Source organism: Erpetoichthys calabaricus, chromosome 13, assembly GCF_900747795.2.
Source record: "Erpetoichthys calabaricus chromosome 13, fErpCal1.3, whole genome shotgun sequence".
NCBI lineage: Eukaryota > Metazoa > Chordata > Cladistia > Polypteriformes > Polypteridae > Erpetoichthys > Erpetoichthys calabaricus.
In genome coordinates, this window is record NC_041406.2 from 120,262,462 (window position 1) to 120,283,155 (window position 20,694).

Genomic DNA, 20,694 nt, shown 5'->3' on the forward strand with positions numbered 1-20,694 from the left:
AATGTTTGCATGCCATTGGCAGTACTACAACTGTTGACTGCCAGAAAATTTAGCTTTTACTGCAAGGTGATGATGATGGTGGTGATGTCAGGTACTTCTCTAGTTTCTAGCCATTTTGGTCACATTGTTGTCATTTTGGAGGTCAATAAATACAAATTAGGCGTATCTACCACCGAATGCCAATGCTAAGCTTACAAAGAAAGAACTGCATGCTGCTGTTAGTGGACAACACAGATGGGGCTTTTAATTACTGCAGGCGATTCCAATAATTGCAGCTTTAGAAATGCATTCTCCAAATTTCATTAAAACATCTCCTGCCCTACTCAAAGAGACAGAATCTTAGAACACGTACATACAAACATTGCTGAAGCCTATAAAGGTTTTCCACTCCCCCACCTTGGACAATCAGATCACCTCTCCCTGCTCCTCCTCCTTCAATACACACCACTTACTGTATCAGATGCATGAGACCTTTTGTGAGGATGGTGAACGTCTGGCCTGAAGAGGCAAACTGCTTTATAGCAGAAATTTCAGCACACGTACTTGAGCTTGTTTGCCACCAGTACCACTTAGGACTCAGAAGTGGACATTGAAAGGCACACCTACTCTGTCATAGTGTACATCAAAACAAGCATTAATGAAATCACAACACACAAACAGATTAAGACCTTCTCAAACCAGAAGCTTTGGAAAATAGAGAGGCTGGACTCCTGCTGAAAGTTTGCAACACCGCTTTCAGATCTGGTGACGCTGAGAGCTACAGCACATCCAGGGCCAAAACAAAAATGCCATCAGGAGAGCCAAACAGAAATGCAACAAATTAAGGATCAAGCAACAAATTGGGGATCATTTCAAAAACTCTGACCCCAAACATATGTGACAAGGCATCCAGACCATTGCAGAATACAGGAAGGTAAATACAACTCCAACATCAATTAATGTCTCTCTTCCTGACAAGGTAAACAACTTTTATGCTTGTTTTGATTGTGGCAATAAAACACTTCTAACCAAAACTGCCCCTCCCCCAGATGACCAGCCGCTCAGACTTACTAACTCCGCTGTACAATCTGAACTGAGTAAAGTGAATGCACGCATGGCTGCTGGTCCTGATGACTTACCTGGGCATGTGCTTAAGGCCTGCACTGGGCAACTCTCTGAGGTCTTCAGTAACATCTTCAATCTGTTTTTGGTCCAGGCTGTTGTCCCTGCATGCCTTAAGTCCAAAAGAACTGTCCCGTTGCCTAAACTATCTTCTCCAGGGACCTTGAATGACTACTGCCCTGTTGCATTCACCCCCATCATCACCAAGTGCTTTGAGGGACTGGTTCAGGCCCACCTCAAATCCAGTCTACCTCCCACACTAGATCCATACCAGTTTGCCTATCATCCCAATAGTTCAACGGAGGATGCCATATCCTTGGCTCTTCCCTCAACCATGACACACCTGGATAGCAACAATTTCTACATCAGGATGTTATTTTTCGATTTTAGCTCTGCATTTAACATCATCATCCCCTCCAATCTGGTAACTAGCCTCAGCAACCTTGGCATCAGCACCTCTCTTTGAGACTGGACTTTCTAACCAACAGACTCTAGTCTGTCAGGTTAAACAACCAGACATCCTCTACCCCGATCATGAATACCAGCATTCCACAGGGCTGTGTACTCGCTCCTCTACTCTCTCTTCACCAATGAGTGCGTCCCTTTATATGGCTTCAACTCCATACGGTAATAGGACTGAAAGGAGGTTCAGCACATGGCAACATGGTGTGCTAACAGTAACTGCTCCATCAACACCAATAAAACTAAAGTGCTCATTGTGGATTACTGGAAAACTAAAGGCAGCAGACATACTCCCATCCATATAAATGGGGCTAAGGTGGAATGTGTTTCCAGCTTCAGTTTCCTGGGTGTCCACATCTGCAAGGACCTTTCTTGGACAATAAACACTTCCAGTCTGGTTAAAAAAGTGCAACCAAGACTTTACTCTCTGAGGAGGCTAAAGGAAGACTGCCAGTCTCCTCAGATTCTGTTGAACATTTATTTTTCCACTGCACTGTTGAGAGCATATTGACAAACTGCATTATGGTGTGGTATGGCAACTGCTCAGTAGCTGACAGGAAGGCCCAACAACAGGTGGTGAAAACTGCAAGGCACATCATTGGCATCCTGCTGTCTACTTTTGCTGACCTGCAGCATACATGGTGTCTGCAACAGGCTCATAGCATCATCAAGGATGCTTCACACCACAACCATGGACTGTTTACCCTTCTCCCACCAGGGGGGCACTACGGAAGCCAGCAGGATCAGGAACAGTTTCTTTCATAACACTATCACAATTCTGCACAATTCTCAACCCTTACCACTTAATAGCTGACCTTTCTAAATATCAATAACTTCTGACTGTACTCTATGTATATTTTCACCTGTTTACATATATCTATTCTGTATATAAATGTATTTCATTTATCTATATTTATTCATATCCTCTATCTGAAGAACATTCACATCTATATACTCTTCCTTTTATATACTATCCATCCATCAATTTTCCAACCCACTGAATCCAAACACAGGGTCACGGGGGTCTGCTGGAGCCAATCCCAGCCAATACAGGGCACAAGGCAGGAAACAATCCCGGGCAGGGTGCCAACCCACCGCAGCTTTTATATACTACTACTTGTAAATTAAAATATCATGTAGATATATATTCTCATTTGAATGCTGCCTTATTGCACCTTACTGTTTATTCCACTTTTATTTACTATTTATACCCCCTGTCAATTGCACCTTAGTCTACTATTTGCACTTTCTGGTTAGATGTTAAACTGCATTTCGTTGTACCTATACAATGACAATAAATTTTAACGTAATCTAATCTAATCTAAATTGCTAACAGTTGACAAGCCACTTTCTCCAGCAGGCTGTGAAGTACCAGCCCTGCTCTTGATTGGGAGCTAAGACTCTGTTGCTGGCTGCATCTGTACATCGCTTTTTTGATGCTTTTAATGGCTGTAGTCCTCTGCTTAGGCTTTTTACATGAATATTCTTCCATTTTAGCATATATGCCAACTTTGTTTTTTTCTCATGCTGATCTAATGGGTGTCTTTAAAATATTTTAGATATTTTTTTGTGAATCATTGTAATTAGGATTCAGTTTATGAGTGACACATATAAAGCAGTTTCCATAGGTCACAGCAGAGGGATGATGGAATTTTATGGAACACGGTGGAGAAAGTGGCATATCTCACAGTAAGGCACAGGCCTTAAAGAAAAATGAAAACTTGGACCCAACAAGCAATTGTCTCATACTGAGGCTCCTAACTTGGTAGGAAGCTGAAGGAAAACAAGAAAACATGTCAACATGTTGCTAAAATTGTTCTTACTAAATACTCTCCCTGATTTCTCTTTAGTTTGTACATCCGTAAATATTTGGAGTACAACAAATAACACAAATGAATAAACATCTTGATGGCTAGCAAAATGTATCAAATTTGTTAAATCAGCATTAAAGGCAATATTTGAAAGTGGGTGTCTTAAGAATAGAATTCAATTCAGTATTGTGGTCTGTACATATCCTGGAATGGCATGTCTGTCATTTACAGTTGACCATAGTTTTAACTTTCTTTAGTTATTTGTTTAGACGTGCAGTCAGAACTTGGATACTATGCAGGCTTGTCGGTGGTTCTACTGTTACATGTTGTGCCTCACACTAGGAAAGGCAAACAGAAATAATTAAAATAACAAGGGGTTTCATTTATAAAACTTTGTGTGGATTCGAGCATGAGACCCTGCCACCTGCATTAAAGAGTGGTTGTGTTCCACAACTGAGCATGAAAGATTATTATAGCTCCTCTCCTCTGCATTCTGGGGTAAAGGGAAAGCCATAAGGTGGCAGCATCTGAGCGGGTACACATGTAATAACATGATCACTGCTACAATGAATAATAGAAGCCTTATGAAACACTGAGGATTCAGTTACCTTACCAACAAGCCATTCATAATGTACAGTACTATCATGTCTGCCAAAGCTACTTTGCCCCAAAATTAATGAATCATGGGTTGATCCAGGCCACTGAATCACATCGTTTGTCAGTCTCTCTTTGGCATCACAGATGACTTGTGTCAATTGAATGTAACTGATTACAGTTAACAAAAGTAGCTTCACTATCGCTAGTTGCCCTAATTGCAATATGAGTGCAATAAATTGCTCCGATTACATTAGGAGAACCAGATAATGCTGCAAATTGCCTTTTTATGTTAGTAAAAACATGTAATGTTTCATGTGTGTACACTCTCACTACATGAAAACTGGGTGTAGCGCCTGCTGGTCAGTTAATGACTTGCAGCACAGCAAGCATGATGGAGTGAAGCTGGGCTGACATAATCCTGACTTGTCGGCCAGTTCTTTGAGAAATGATAAATGATAAAGTAGCTGTTATAAACTGACAAAAAAAAACCTACAAAGTTACAAAGTTCTTCAATGTGAATACGCAGCATTGTCCCTTTTAAAAGGGAATTAAAATGCTGTATGTACATCACATTCATCATTTTTAGGTGTAATATGTCAACGCACATTAAAATAATGGCTCAGTGATATGAATTATTATGGGTGTGAGTCATCATTTAGCTGGTTTGCCTGCATTTCTCTACTTGATCAAGGGTGTCTGTTATTTACCAGTTTTTCTGAAATGTTGCATAAACATGTCTCAGAGTTGCTGTAAATATTTGCATGTTTTGCCATTAAGTTTCATTCAATTAATCTTGATGTTTGCTTGGGAAGCTGAGTATGCACATTTTAAGCATCTTTTTGTTCAAGTGCAAGTTTTAAAAATCTCTCCCAAGAAGAGGAAAAATGAAATAAGCCAGAAGTCTTAACCAAGAATCAAGTCAGGATCCAGAAAATCTAAGTAGCACTACTAGATAGATAGATAGATAGATAGATAGATAGATAGATAGATAGATAGATAGATAGATAGATAGATAGATAGATAGATAGATAGATAGATAGATAGATTGTGGTCTGAACACACACCAGAATGACAAAAAAGTAGGAAAGAAAACTGTCTGACTTGGCAGTTGCAGTCACAGTGAGGCATTATTTAGATGTATTGCTGTTTGTATAAAGGAGCCCCAGTTGTGTTTCCTGACACACTTGTGCTGAATAATTTGTTGGCTGGAAGTACTCAGTGTGTTAGAGAGATGGTGTGCAGCATTGTTCATAATGACACTCAGTTTTGTTTTAATTCCTCCTTCACTACTACATCCAGGGGTCCAGAGTGCATCCCATAACCTGCCCTTTTAATTAGTTTGATGATTTGGTGAGACTGTGTTGAAGTGATGTTACCAGCCCAGCACACCACAGTATAGGAAATCACACTGGTCATCACAGACTTGTAGAGGATGTGAAGGATGTTATTACCCACATAAGAAGGGTTTTTATTCAGTTATTTGAAAAACTTGATCTTATAGGTGTGTTCCGATGACATTTATTTATATTAGTTCCGAGACCGTTCTCTGTAGCAACCATCATCATGTCTTAATGACAGTGGCACAAAATGGCAGTGCCTTGGGAGAGACACCATGGCAATGAAAACCAGATTATACAATACCATTTCCTATGCCTGCTCAAACCTCAGCAGGATCATGGGGGGAGGCAATGAAAATGATATAGTATAATTCTTAATTAATGAACATAAAGTCCAGATTATAAATAAATGCCAAAATATGAATCTGTGCCAAAAAAACAAAGAAAGCAAAGCAAAAAACCAAAGCAGTGATGCATCCTTTACTGTTACCACCAGTCCAATGATGTTTTTGAATGCAAAAGTATTATCTGGTTTTACAGAATGGCTTTTCCCTTGCAACAGGTTATGGGCAGCATGGTGGTGCAGTGATAGAGCTGCTGCCTCACAGTAAGGAGACCAGGGTGCGCATTCCGATTCCTCCCCGAATGGAATTTACATGTTCTCTCCATGTCTACATGGGATTCATCCAGGTTCTCATGTTTCCTCCCACAGTCCAGTGACATTTAGATTAGGTGGAATGGCAATCCTAAATTGACCCTAGTGTGTGGTTGGTGTGTGTGTGTGTGTGCGCGTGCGTGTGTGTGTGTGTGTGTGTGTGTGTGTGTGTGTGTGTGTGTGTGTGTGTGTGTGTGTGTTCCCCCTGTGATGGACTTGCTCCCTGTCTTGTGCCCTATGCTAGCAGGGATAGGCTTCAGCATCACACAACCCAAATCCCCCCTAAGACCTTGTTCAGGACTAAACGGATCAGAAAATGACTGACTGACTATTGTCTTCTTCGCACACAGGACACACATTTAAATTTTTAACAGGGGTGGTTTTGGGAGACTTCTCAGCCATAGGCAGTTTATTTATCATAAAACCACAGGCTTGCTTACAGCTGAACAACATTGGTGCTTGTGTTGAGCTCTGGTATGGTTTAGTGAACAATCTAATTGTCCCCTCCCACATTTAAGCCAAATTTGTTAACAGTTGTTTGCAGATGTACAGTATAATACATAATGTATATCCTTATATCTATGTACAGCTCACAGATGAAACTTTATGTTTCACAAATCTTAATCTTCATGCTATATTCTCAAGCAGCATATAGCGTAAAGCTATGCAACATGCAGAAATGAATGCAATGAATTTGTAGCTAGTAATAAACAAACACAAGGGACTCCAATTTAGACAACTTGTACAAAGAGTACAGATTTTAAGGCTTATTCAGACGTGTTTGTCTATAACTCTATACTGCATTCATTTTTGTACTATACTGTATTCCAGCATGCAAGCACGTATGCCATTTTCTCCATCTCCATCGCTTGGCAAAACTTTAGATATTTTTGGTATTTATTTATCATTGCCAATTTTTACACATGACCAAGTATATGTTACTTGGTCAAGAGCAACCGCAGAAGCAAAATGATGTGCGTAAGGAAGTATTTTCTGCTTAAATACAGTATGTCATTTAATTCAATAAGTAGTTACATTAGTATACAAGTATATATACAGCAAGCATTTGAACATACTGTACACATTACAAGTATAGACAGAAATATGTAAGCCTACAAGTATTTATCCATTTTCTGATACTTACTTTGCATTTACAGCTGTAAGTGCTGTTCATTTGCAAAGTATTACAGCTTTTTTATATGGATGGCAGGCTGTACAGTAATGGCTAGTAATATACAGTATACATCTGACCCTGTGAGGGCTACCCTTCAAATGAAATTGGGTGTGTGGCCTTAGTCCCCTAATACAGGCACCAAATTAATTCTAAAGTGGTAAAGAGACCGTAAAAGTAGATGAGATTGGTGGCAATGACAAGCTGTGTTCTGAGTGGTGCAGCAGGTAGGCCTTCATGAGAACACCTGCTAACTCTTTCTTTGCTTTGTGCTTTTCTTTTCAGATCACAGTCAGGAGTACACAGATTCCACAGGCATTGACCTGCATGAATTCCTGGTAAACACACTAAAGAATAATCCCAGGTATGATCGCCAGCTTTGTCCCTCTGCTCCTCCCAGTAAAACCATCTCTTTCTTTTTTTTAATTAAGAATTGAGGACAAGATGAATGAAGCCTGCTTGTCATGGAAACTTGTGGCGAAGATTAAGCATCCATCAGAAAAACTTGACCGTTTATCTTTCAACATGCACACGTCCTGCACTTGACTTTGAACCCCGCACCAATTTAGTAAAAGAGAAATTGCAACGGGAAGGACAGAGAAGGCTGCTGTTGCCTGCAGGGGGATAGCTGCCATTCATTCCACACGCTACGTTACAGCTTTAACAAAAAAAAAAAAATTTAATTCTGCAAGCAGCACTTTCACCAAGGAACACAAAAGTTGGGAGAAGCAAGCTGCTAACAGTGATTGTTTTTTTTTTTTTTTTTACCCCCCATTCTCGCAAGGCGTCCCCATTCCTTTCCTCTACTCTCTTTCAATTCTCCTAAGTGACTCTTGCTGTTGGATTGTTGGATTTACTTCAGTCTGCTATCCCCCTGTGAAGTCCCTGCCCCCAACCTGCACCCAAGTACGCGGGCTGGGAACAGATTCCCACAGTTGCCACCTCTCCCCCTCTGTTTAGGTGCATTCACACACATGCACATCAGTAACACACACACAGGCGCAGGCGGTGCATGGGGAATGTTCACGTCGTGTCATGCTTTGCATATTCGCAGTCTCATCATATTTTTAAATGTTGATGCAGACATATCTTTCTCTGTGGTCCCATCACATTCTGCTGTCTTTCTACTTGCAGGGACAGAATGATGCTGTTAAAAATGGAGCAAGAGATCATTGATTTCATTGCCGACAATAAGTACGTAACCCATCACTTGTCTATGTTGTGCTCATTGTTTGTTGAAGAAGTGAGTGTTGTGTGCTGGTGTGAGTGTGTGTGCGTGTGTGTGTATGTGTGCATGTGGTGTCCAGCGTGACCTCCTGATCACCTTTCCTGGGCTCACAAGGGGGTGCTGGACTTGAGCACTATTTGACTTAAAGCCAAATCTGACTGCAGAGTGAATGGTAAGGAGCCGTTTCTATGACTTCATTAATGGGCAGCAAGGAAGTTCTGCCCCCAAATCATTTCTCGTTTCACCTTGCTATGGCAAGCGTCTTCATTGTGGTGTTTCGTCCGCATCTTGTGACTAGACCATGCAGACAGCGAGTTTTTGGTGAACTTACACAAACGCCCAGGGGCATGAAGAGGATTATGGGGCAATGACCACATATATTCCAGACCTCCGGGGAGGGCACTAAAGGACTTCTTAGGAAATAAATCCAAAGCTCAACAGCTCCCAGAGCATGAAGTACGTTTTGTGATTTTTACGAGCACATGCTTAGCATATACTGGCTGGAGCCCTGAGGGTGGGGACAGGGGGTGCAGATTGGAGACGTTGGTGTTGGAGGCTCCGCCCCTAAGTGTGGGTCAATGCAGATTTGGACTCTGGCTGCTTTTACATGGTTTTATGTCCCGTGTCATTGAATTCAGCTGGACCCTCAGTCACTTGGCCACATTTGTTCTTGCTGGCTGTCCATAAGTGTTACTGTAGGATATTGATATTTATTTTTGTTTATATGTATTTTAGCTGACACTTTTATCATGAGTGACATACAAAGTGCCCAAACCATGCACTTCTTTCTATATTTGTACAACTTGAGTATTGGCAGGTGAAGTGACTAGCTTACATGGATAGTCATTTTGACATATTATATGCTAATACATACTGTATTTTAAATACTGTATCTATAATTACATTTTGTCTAATCAGAATTCCTATTAGAAATGTATTTAATTCCATTTTGACTAGTGAAACAGCCTGGTTTTTCCTATTGAGTTTTATAAAGATGTCAGTTAGATTTATCTTTAATTGCATTTTTAATATTCATAATCAGAATCACAAATATATCTAATGTGTTTAGTTAATGATATCTAAAATGCTATTTTCAGTGGTTTCTAATATAATAGGAAATACAGTAATCCCTCCTCCATCGCGGGGGTTGCGTTCCAGAGCCACCCGTGAAATAAGAAAATCCGCGAAGTAGAAACCATATGTTTATATGGTTATTTTTATATTGTCATGCTTGGGTCACAGATTTGCGCAGAAACACAGGAGGTTGTAGAGAGACAGGAACGTTATTCAAACACTGCAAACAAACATTTGTCTCTCTCTCTTTAAACTGTGCTCCATGACAAGACAGAGATGACAGTTCCGTCTCACAATTAAAAGAATGCAAACATATCTTCCTCTTCAAAGGAGTGCGCATCAGGAGAGTGAGGAAAGCAAACAAATCAATAGTGCTGTTTGGCTTGTAAGTATGCGAAGCACCGCGGCACAAAGCTGTTGAAGGCGGCAGCTCACACCCCCCCCGTCAGGAGCAGAGAGAGAGAGAGAGAGACAGATAAAAAAAATCAATACGTGCCCTTTGAGCTTTTAAGTATGCGAAGCACTCTGCAGCATACTTAAAAGCTGCACAGAGAAGGTAGCAACATGAAGATAATCTTTCAGCATTTTTAGACGAGCGTCCGTATCGTCTAGGTGTGCGAACAGCCCCCCTGCTCACACCCCCTATGTCAGGATCACAGATAGTCAGCGCAAGAGAGACAGAAAAGTAAGTTGGGTAGCTTCTCAGCCATCTGCCAATAGCGTCCCTTGTATGAAATCAACTAGGCAAACCAACTGAGGAAGCATGTACCAGAAATTAAAAGACCCATTGTCCTCAGAAACCCGCGAAGCAGCGAAAAATCCGCGATATATATTTAAATATGCTTACATATAAAATCCGCGATGGAGTGAAGCCGCGAAAGGCGAAGCGCGATATAGCGAGGGATTACTGTAACCCTAATTCTGCTTTAACAACTTAAACTGTTCTGACAGATATCGCTGATTGAATGTTTTGTAGAAGTTAATGGGAAAGCTCCCTCTTTTTTTGGTAAGTCAAAATGAAATTACAGATACTGCTAATTTATATTTTACCTGTTCAAAATATACTGTAGATATTTGAAATTCAATTTCTGAATAGGTATAATGATAAAACATCATTTTGAGTTATGAAATGTAATTCTGACCAGTCTAAGTAAGGCACTAAAAAAGCACTAAATCTCAAAGTTCAGTGGGGGCTGAACTGGTCATCCTGTTGCTTTATAAAACACCTTCCACAGTTAAGAGCACTTCTCATTTCTTTAGATGTATCATCCATTTCTTGTCGTTTCTAGTTCCGGCACTTGCAGATGAAGAGACCTTCTCAAAGACACAGGGTTATTTTTACCCATCTAGAGCTGAAATTATTAGGCCACACGGGTCTTTATGCATCTCAAGGCTGCATCAGCTAATTCAGAATTGGCATACGGTGGGCTTGTGTTTTATGAGCCTTCATTTATGAGTGATTGAAGATCATTAGGGCAGCCTCTTTATGCCAAAGATTTTATACATGTTGCAGTACGTAAGAAAATGACTTGACTTTCAATCATGAGTGTTGCTAACTGGCAGCTGCTTGTCAAAAGGAAACTGGGGATTGTGTTGGATCTTTTCACAGTGACACACCCTGCTCTTAAGAGGTGAACAGGGCACCACCATCTGTGCTTTTAGTAGTGTTAGGTTTTTGAAGTCTGCCTGCACTTCCTGCAACAATGCGCTTTAATGAAATATGTTGTGACAAGGTGTTTAAACTTTCAAAATCATATGGACAGTTCACATAAAAGAGCCAGTAGTCTCGTCAAGTGAGAAGTCACATTTCAGAATGGAGAAGCTCAGATGTAGCTCTCAGCGAAGAAGAGTGCCAAGTTGATGTTCAGCCTCCGGGCTGCCACCTAGACAGCCAGGCAGCAGGTGGGCAGCTATTCAAGCTTCTGTATAGCACCTTTAATTTCTCCACAGTGGGAGGCACATCAGCAATGAACATCAGTGCGGAACGGTTTATGTAATTCCATCTGTGGTGTGAGCTGAAGCCAAGTAAAAGTTTACTCAAAGACACTTCAAAATGATGGCAGCTGGAAAAGGGGAAGTGAGATCCCAGCTCATGTGCCAAACGCCAGGTATTAAGGTACCAGCTGCCTGCTTGTGGGCTCTTTGCTGCTTCTTTTGTCACTGTGAACCGCAGGGAGCTCCCATCCCGGCACTGGACTCTCCTCTGAATTGATGTTTACCTTAATTTCATCTGCCTTAACCTGGGAGACTGGGAACTGCTGGCATGTCCAGGGACATTAACTCCATGTAAATGCAGCCACTGGGAAATGTGAACATACCTCAGAAACAAGTGTGCTGGTAACAGGGGTAAAAAAAAAAAAAAAAAATCATCCCACTTCGGCTCAATGGTTTTCTTAACTAGCATCTGCTTTCAAGTTGATGTCTTTTTGGCTGATTTTTGGTTTTTGTACAATTGATGCCTTGTCAGAATGTATTACTTTTTTTGTCATCTGTTGCCTTTCTATCGAACCCGCTGTTTGTCTTACACGCTCTGTGATTGTGAGGCAAACATTAATGCACAAATGATTTGTAATCTGATTCTACTACAAGCTGTTGTGTGTCTGTCAAGTTCCAAATAAAACTTGCAAAACACATTTGCCCTTGCAGCGAGTTTTACTGAGCTCCTTTGATGCGATGCGCAGTGGCTCAAAGTGTGTGATAAAAAAAAACAAGCAGCTGCTTGCTTGGTGACGGGAGCCCTCGTCTCACCTCTCTCTTTCTCTCTCTCTCTTTCTCCCAAGAGTTCTGCTGCCCTGATTTTACCCTGATCACGTGTAGGTGGGAGGACGCCAGATTTGGGAGGCTAACATGAAGAAAGAGACGCTAGCTAAGTCCTTGAAAACAATGGCAAATACCAACAGTAAGGAGAGTGCAGAAGGTGGAGGGAGATATTTAATACCAATTGAAAGAGCAGGCAGATATTAAAAAATTGCATAGGAGGCCTTAGTTAGACTGAAAAGGCCTCAGAATGAAAAATGTGGAAACAGTATAGAGACTGTGCAGGCAAGTGCAGCCAAGTCAGGCCAAAAACTTTGTCAGAAGCACACTTTCAGTGTGACAGTGAGAGTGAAAGGAGGGCTCAAGTGAGAAAGCCAAGTGATGTGTAAAGGAAGGGCGACCTCTGCACGCTGGCTTTTCCTTGTACTTTTTATTTCTATCGCTGAGCAGCCTCAGTGAGCATATCAAATGAAGGTCAGTGGCAGGGCCTGGCAGAAGACAGCCTCACGTCGCTGCCAGCCTCTCCTCTCTTCAAGTATCATTAAAATGTAATGAGATGTAGTCTGCTTGGCAGTGGGCCTGTATGTGCACTACTCTGCCTACTAACCCGCCTTTTTTTAGACTTGTGTTGTCACGTGAAAGCTGGAGGACAACAACGCCTAGCACTTGAGGAGAAAATTGGTGGCATACTGAAGCAAGTGATGGACTTAAACATCTGCTTTCAGCTATCACTCTCGAGAAGAAAGGAAGAAACCAATGACGATGCTATAGAAGTCCTGGGACAGATAGAAGATCATGTAAGAAGGCAGCTGCTGAAATTCTCTGAAAGAAGAAGAACTCTGAAATGAAGAACACCAAGAGTGACTTGGTAGGAAGCTGCCCCATCTCTGATGGTAGGAGTGTAACTCCAAGAAGAGTGCTAAGTGATAAGTCTGCGCCACTGTCTAGAACATGAAAGTAGCTGTTCCAGTGCAAATCATCATAGCGGATAATGAACAGAAGAGAAATCACAGTGAAAACTTAAAGTGAACTTGGAGGGCAGAAGAAGAAGATAAACAAGAAGAGGATTATCTGGAGTTCCATTTCACAGATTTTAAAAAAGTATGTACCTTGGGTTATGCATAGTTAGACAGCTGCCCTCCTCAGTGTCGCCCCTAGAGCTATACTTTTTCAGTTCAATTGTGCCCTCACCCCATTTTTCTGAATGAATTGAACCTCAGGCATACAAGTGAACTGCCTTGCATCCCAGCAGACACTATGCACTAGTGTCATGCAGGTGATAGCGAGTCCTGGCAGAATGTCCCATTTGGTTTGGACAGTGTGTGTATAAATGTGTGTGTGTGTGTGTGCATGTGCATGTGTGCTTTCGGGCATGTACATTATTCAGGGTCAGACAAGAACCTGAGGGATAGGAGGGAGCAGCCTTGTATCCCAGAAACACTGTGTAGCAGGATTATTAATGTTGCTTGTCTGCCTCTTTTTTTACAGCAATCACTATAAGAAATTTCCACAAATGTCTTCATATCACAGAATGTTACTACACAGGGTTGCCGCCTACTTTGGAATGGATCATAATGTTGACCAGACTGGCAAGTCTGTTATTATCAACAAAACTAGCAATACTCGAATGTAAGTACTGCCAGCATTTGGGCTGCTGCTTGCCCAGTGTGGAGTCTGTCTTCTAAATTTGGGGGTTGAAAGGGACTGGGGTCAAGTTGAGGGTTAGGCTCAAAACCATTGCAGTCAGGTAGAAATCTTTACATTCACCAACTCTGGAGAACAAGGGGTAATGAGACTTGAACTAAATATTATCTCACAGTACATTCCACGCTATAATATAAAAGTTATGGAAATATTAAAACTGCGCACAGTGCTTTAGATGAAAATTACCATTGTATTGTAAACCCTCCAATTAGACTTTTTAATCACTTCATGTTGAGGACAATGATAACTGTGTTCAGGAAGCTTAGTATTTTTTATCATGAAATATATCCTCTCCTCAAAATTTATGTATAACTTGTTTCCTTCTGACATATACAACTGCAGAATTATTTATGTTAAAATTAATTTGCTTATATTTGTATCAGCCCTATCTCAACTTTTGCTATGGTACATCTGTTGAGATTTAACTACAGTGTATCTGTTAATCCTCCTAATTCAGTGTAAACACCCAGGGAAATTTGTAATAAGTGATTTACATAAAATTATATCTAATGAGCAGGTTAGGTTTACATATGTGGCCTTAGACTAAGTAGATTGGTGAATACTCTGCAGTCAGCAAAACCATTACTGATGGACTGGGACTGAATTCAAAGTTGGGCTAATATAGGGCAGATGATGTTTAGTGTAAATAAATGTGAAGTTTTATACACAGAAAATAAAAATATTCAATATATATCGGAGGGGTGCTTAAACTTAAAAGTGCACATTATGAGAAAAACTTAGTGGATCTAAGGTAATTATCACTGTCTACATCAGGCTATTAAAGTAATCAAGAAGGCAAATCAAAGGAACTTACAGTAAAAATGCATATAACACATTTGTGAGGCCTTTCTGAAACATTGTGTCCAATTTTGATCTCCATATCATTAAAAGGTTATAAAAGTTATTCAATAACTTTCGAGAGATGAGCTACTAGACTGCTTCCAAAATTGCATGGTAAGAGCTATGTTGCAAATTGAGGGAGTTAAATCTTTTCAGTTTAAAGCTATGGTGACTTGTTTATATTTAAAACTGAAGGAGTAGATACAGTATCTTCAGTTTACGCAAATGTTGACATGATTGCATTTAAAATTATGATGAGTGTTACAATCTTAGACAACTGATTTGTTATTTTAAAGATCCACTCAAAATTTTTTTTATTAAAACATACCAGCTAGTTTACAGCCCTTAAGCATTTCTTTAGTTTGTAGTGATTTTCATCCAAAAAAAAAGTTAAAGATTTTTATATACTATATATAATATACATATATTTTGTTCATAATCTTATCTATTTTGTATTTAATTGTATTTATACTGTATAGACTCTTAAGATACGTGCTGTCTGACCCAGATGATATATTTGTTTTCTTAGGCCTGGAAACTGTTTTTTATTACCTGAATCTGGGGTTAATGTTATGTTCCAGACATGTTCACTGGTGAAAATGTCAGAAAAAGTTAATAAGTATATCTGTCCTTACAATCTTTCACATTCTTATCCTATAATCCTTCCTCTTTATTTTATTTCTTAGGCACACTTTTCTTACTATACATCATCTCTTTCCTGGCCACTCTTAAGATACCAAAGAATGTGTCCCTTGCAGATAATAAACATTTCTATATGTGTAGTTTTTAGCATTTCTAATGCTCTCTAACTATATCCCTTGTGTTTTTAAGTTAATGCCAAAGTCATTTTATTATACATGTTATAGAACTGCTTACACTTCGGTTTTACTTTATTATCTCCTTACTCATCTACTGAAGAGATCTGTGTGGTATTCTAAGACTTATAATTTTTGATTCTAAATTATCCAGCAACTTTTATGTGTAATGTTAAATCTACTCTATTTCTCCTCAGTGATCCCCTTCAACACTGAGTTCTACTTTATAAAGTACATGTAGGTCCCTTTTTGTCCTCAGAACAGACTGAATTTGAGATGTGGAGTTTATGGAAAAGCATTATCATATGAATTCTAATGTATCCCATAGTTGTTAAAAAGTAGCTGGATCACCTCTACTGTTAATAGCTCATCTTGTTTTATTCTACAGATATTTGTTTTTTGATGAGATCTGCTGACTGGGTAAGCCAATGTGTTTAGCCAAATTCAAAGTTATTTGCCCAGAACCATTTCAGGACTGTACGAACATTTAACTTAAGCACATTATTTTGTAAGTTATGTAAAAAAAAAATTCAGATATTCTATCATATTCACTAGTTTAGCTGGCATTAACAACCAAGTGAGTATTAAGATAACACATGCCACACCAATATGTTCGCTGCCTCCAACCTCTGAATTAATGGTGCCATTTAGGATGGATCAATGCATTTTTGTGGTTTCTGCTTGGAATTATCAGACTAGGTTATGTTTACATTTCTTAGACAACGCAACAACGTCTGTTTGTGTTTCCCTCTGATTGAGGTGCAACTTGTTTGGGTAGGCAGATGCTATATTCATCCTATGGCAATGTGCAATTTGCTGTTTGTTCTGATGTGCCTGCTTTGGTAAAGCTGTAGTAGTCACCATCTACCTTGCTGCCTATAACTCCCTACATAAGTCACTTCAGCTTGTGTCTGATCTATTCAACAGATCATTACAGAATGTTTTTAGAGTGGTGCACTACTTGATACACTTCTTATAGGTTTATTTGGTCATTATTGTAACATGTACAGTGAAATTCCTACTTTCATGTTCTAATAAAGATGCAGCAATTTGGCAATTTCTGACACCATGATTAATGAATAGAACAATCTTACCAGAAAATTTCTGTGTTCCATACCTGAAAGGTCTCAGAGCATAATTTATAGCACTGTCTACCTTTAAGAGACATATTTGTTTAACACACTGGTATGTGTGACAGCCTCAGCAGGTTTGATGTTTCTGATATAATCATGTCCATTCATCCTGAGCCTACTGCATTGTTCCTTTCAAAGTTACTTAGATCTTTTGTCTTACCCATTCCACTTTTGAATTTCACACACATTCCTTTAGTCCCTGTCTAAATTATCCAATAGCACTGCCTACACTTGAATTCTTTCCCTGTCTGAGCAATCATTGATTGAGTAAGTGAACCTCATAGCATGGTCCCTTAGTGTAAATGTCTTTAAGTTTATTTCTTTAAATGAATGCTCCATCCAAAACAATATTTTTATTTTACGTACTCCATGTAGTTTGTAGTGGTGTCTGAGAAAAAAGTTTTATCTCATTTTTCATGCAAAATGGAGAGAAAAAAGTTTATAATATAATAAAAGCCCATAGCAGACAAAGCTGTAGAAATGTAAACATTGTGGAAAACCATCAATGGAAAAAAGAAAAACAATATTCACGTTACTAATGTTGCATAATTCACATATCCGTAATCCAGTTGTATGCTCAAAATATGCAGAAAGCTGAAATATTATTAAATATATACTTATATTATTATATTATTTATAATATTTATATTATAAATTATTAGTGCACAATATTAACAGAAACCTAAAGCCTCATGAGAATGACTTTTTGAAATGAAGACAGGGTTTTTGGCCAACAAGGGAAGGGGAGAGGTGAGTAACCTTCTGCATGAAAGCTAGGTCCTCATGAAGCGTTCTCTTATTCATGCCCACCCATTTTCACATCTGGAAAGTCTAAGACCTATAAGCTCAGTGTCTTTAACTTTGTCATATTGAGGAACCTGATGCGATTATGCTGTCTTCTTGTGAAGCTCCAAACCTAAACATCCAGCAAGACTGACACTGTAAGGACCTCAGCATTAAAACTCTTTTAGCTTTATTTCATTAAACAAAAAAGAATTAATGTAATAAATTTTCTTCATATCTTTTTTACCACTTATTAAACGGTCATGAGCATCTAGAGCTTCAACACTGCCTCATCAGCATTTCATTGCCATATGTATTTCCTTGCTTAAGGGTGTCTTGTGGAATACTGTACTGTATTTCCCCCAGATTAATAATAATAATAATACATTTTATTTATATAGCGTCCTTCCCATGCTCAAGGAGCTTCATAATAATACATTAGATTTATATAGTTTAAACTGTTTTGCATCTGTGGAAACCTAACTAAAGGTCACTACTGTTGAATTGTGAATCCTATCTTTGTTAAAGTCACTAGTCTGGTGCTCCCATATCTACTTGTAGCGTCGTCACAAAATTCCCCTGTTCATATATTTATGGCGTGATTAATACTGAGTAGCAACAGATGCTGACATGAGGAGCCAGGAGAGCCTCAGTCCCTCTGTACACTTCCTAAAACAGTGTAAACTGTTACAACTTGTTGCCTACAAACTATTAACTCCTTTGAAAAACTCAGTGCCATAAACACTCTTTCTCACATATACTTTGCCTCTGTGAAAATGACAAAGCAGCACAATCTATTAAAAAAAAAGCTGTAAAAAAGCACAATATCCCAGAACAAAAAAATAAAAACCTTTCCAGTAGCATAAAGTACAAAAATCATCACATGACATGCAGAACATTATAACAACATAGTGACATAAGCAGGCTCTTCAAAGCCCAGCCTTCTGGCTGTAAGGATTACATGTTTCAGTTTTGTTGGTGATCTGTCATTGGAATGTGACATGGTGGTGCAGTGGTTAGTGCTGCTGCCTCATAGGTCCAGTGCTCAGGTTACAAATCCTATACCTACAAGTCAACCTGTTTGTCCACCTGCATGTCCCTTAATTATGTGCTAAACTCTAGACAGGCTTTACTCAGATTATTTTATTGAATGTTTGGAAAGCCACCAGCTAGAAAGGTATGGGACATAAGAACAGAATAATGAGAACAATATTCATATTTTTGCTATTTCTACATATTTGAAGCTGGCCTGGCGGTACTGTCATATATGCCATATATAAGTGGTAGCGCTGCCGCCTCACAGTCCTGCTCAGGATTTGCTCCTGCCTTGCGCCCTGTGTTGGCTGGGATTGGCTCCAGCAGACCCCCGTGACCCTGTGTTAGGATATTGCGGGTTGGACAATAACTGACTGACTGACTGAAGCTGGCCCTTTGATATGTCTTCATCATACAGACACTGCTTAATTGAGCTCAATTTCTGTTTCAGATTTGTTGATGCCATGAATGAGCACAGAAAGGTTTAAATTAGTTTAATTGATCTTTTCCACACTTACTAGGAGTACAAAGCCTCAGTATTTATCTAGTACATTATGACAAACAACTCTGACAGAAATGTGACACACTTGCAAGCAATGTGGACTTTATACCACAAGATTCCCAGTTTGGTTGCTAGCTCCAGCTTACTATTTGACTCTGCACTTTTTACTTCCACTATAAAAAAAAACGAATGTACACAATTGTACCATAGCTTTTTTGTCACCTTGGTTCAAGGTAGTAGCCCAATTATATAAAATGTGCTGCAGATGTCTTTTTCTGAAGTTTACTGTTTTATATATCTTACTGTTTGTCCTTTTCATGTCTTTGGTCCCTAATGCTTGTATTTTATGTTCCTGAGTGGTGAATGTCATGGGCAGGATGTCAGGCCACCTCTCACACGAGCCTGATGCCTTGAGAGCATTACTCAAGCTTGTTTGTCTTTATTTGCATATGAAGGGGCTCTGAGCTTCATGCGCTTGTATCAATGGCTTGTTTAACAAGACTCTTCTGTATTAACAGACCCGAGCAAAGATTTTCAGAACATGTACGAGAAGAGAAAAGTGATGAATTTCAGAAGAGGTTTATTTTGAAGAGAGACAGCACCAGCTTGGAGAAGGATGATGGCCAGGTAGAGTGTCATATGTAACTAATTATCATTTTGACAGGAGCAAGTTCAGGCTGTATGGATCTTCATGATGCCCATACTTTTGCAGGACTATGTCCACTTAAGTTTTAAAGAAAATTCAATGCTTCTGCCCCTGATTGTATTTTTCTGTAAAATCTAACAACGCCTAGGTATGTGGTCCATTATGTGGGTCTTGAGAAGATACACTTTGATTCAAAATGGTTCAAATCTCACCACAGTTAACCAAGTACAACGGGTGACTGCAGATGCTCCCACATCTTACTAGCATATTCAAAATCAAAATGCTAATTGCACAATTGTAAAACACGCTTACAAAGCACTACACTAGAATGTAAGTGTAAGGGAGTAAAGGGATCACATAAATTCCGTGGAGGGGAGGGAAGTATGTATCAAGGGTTCACATGCCTCATTTTATTTCCAGCTGGACAGAAGAAAGAATATGAATCTATAGACTCCCCTTTTGAAAGCAAAATAGGAATCAGGGGCAACATGTCCAAATTGCAAGATTGAAGGAGAACTCACATATCATATTCAATTCTTTGAAATATGAAAATAGTAGCTTTAGGTATTAAAGATTTGCATTTCTGACACCATTAAAGGCAGCTGTTTAAGTATAGGGGCAGTTATATTCCCAACCCCCCTTTGGACAAGAGAGTAAATAAGTAAAAAAAAAATATCACAAATACCCACACTGCTCAAGTGAATAAAGGACTCTTATGGAAACCATAGAGGTGAAAAGTGGGATTATGAGAAAAGAATTCACTTGCCACCTACACCCGAAGCTTGATAAGTGAAAGAATTTGAGTTAGAGTCACATGTCATACCACGCCATAACTCATCTCTGTCAAAATAGGAATATTTGGACTACTATACAGGGGAAACAGTGCTGTAAACAAAATCCATCTGTTCTTATGCTACCAAAGTGATTGAAAGGTCCACATCTGAACTCTGGCCTGGTCATTATGTATGTGGACTACACCTGTTCTACCACTGTGTTTGTAGTTAATTAGACACTCCAAATTAGCCTGGTGTTTGTGAGTGTGG

The 20,694-nt window shown here is 39.5% G+C and overlaps 1 protein-coding gene across 9 annotated transcripts in view; it reads left to right on the plus strand.

The window, feature by feature from the left end:
* Positions 1–20,694, plus strand: part of arpp21 (cAMP-regulated phosphoprotein, 21) — a 511,143-nt gene that overhangs the window by 459,157 nt on the left and 31,292 nt on the right. For 8 of the 9 annotated variants that reach the window (XM_051935899.1, XM_051935897.1, XM_051935898.1 and 5 more), the window contains 4 exons: positions 7,420–7,498; positions 8,269–8,328; positions 13,682–13,822; positions 19,524–19,632. In XM_051935899.1, the coding sequence (XP_051791859.1) occupies positions 7,420–7,498; positions 8,269–8,328; positions 13,682–13,822; positions 19,524–19,632 (389 nt within the window). Of the gene's footprint in view, positions 1–7,419; positions 7,499–7,565; positions 8,329–13,681; positions 13,823–19,523; positions 19,633–20,694 lie in introns of all 9 variants that reach the window. The other variant, XM_051935900.1, reaches the window with a different exon arrangement.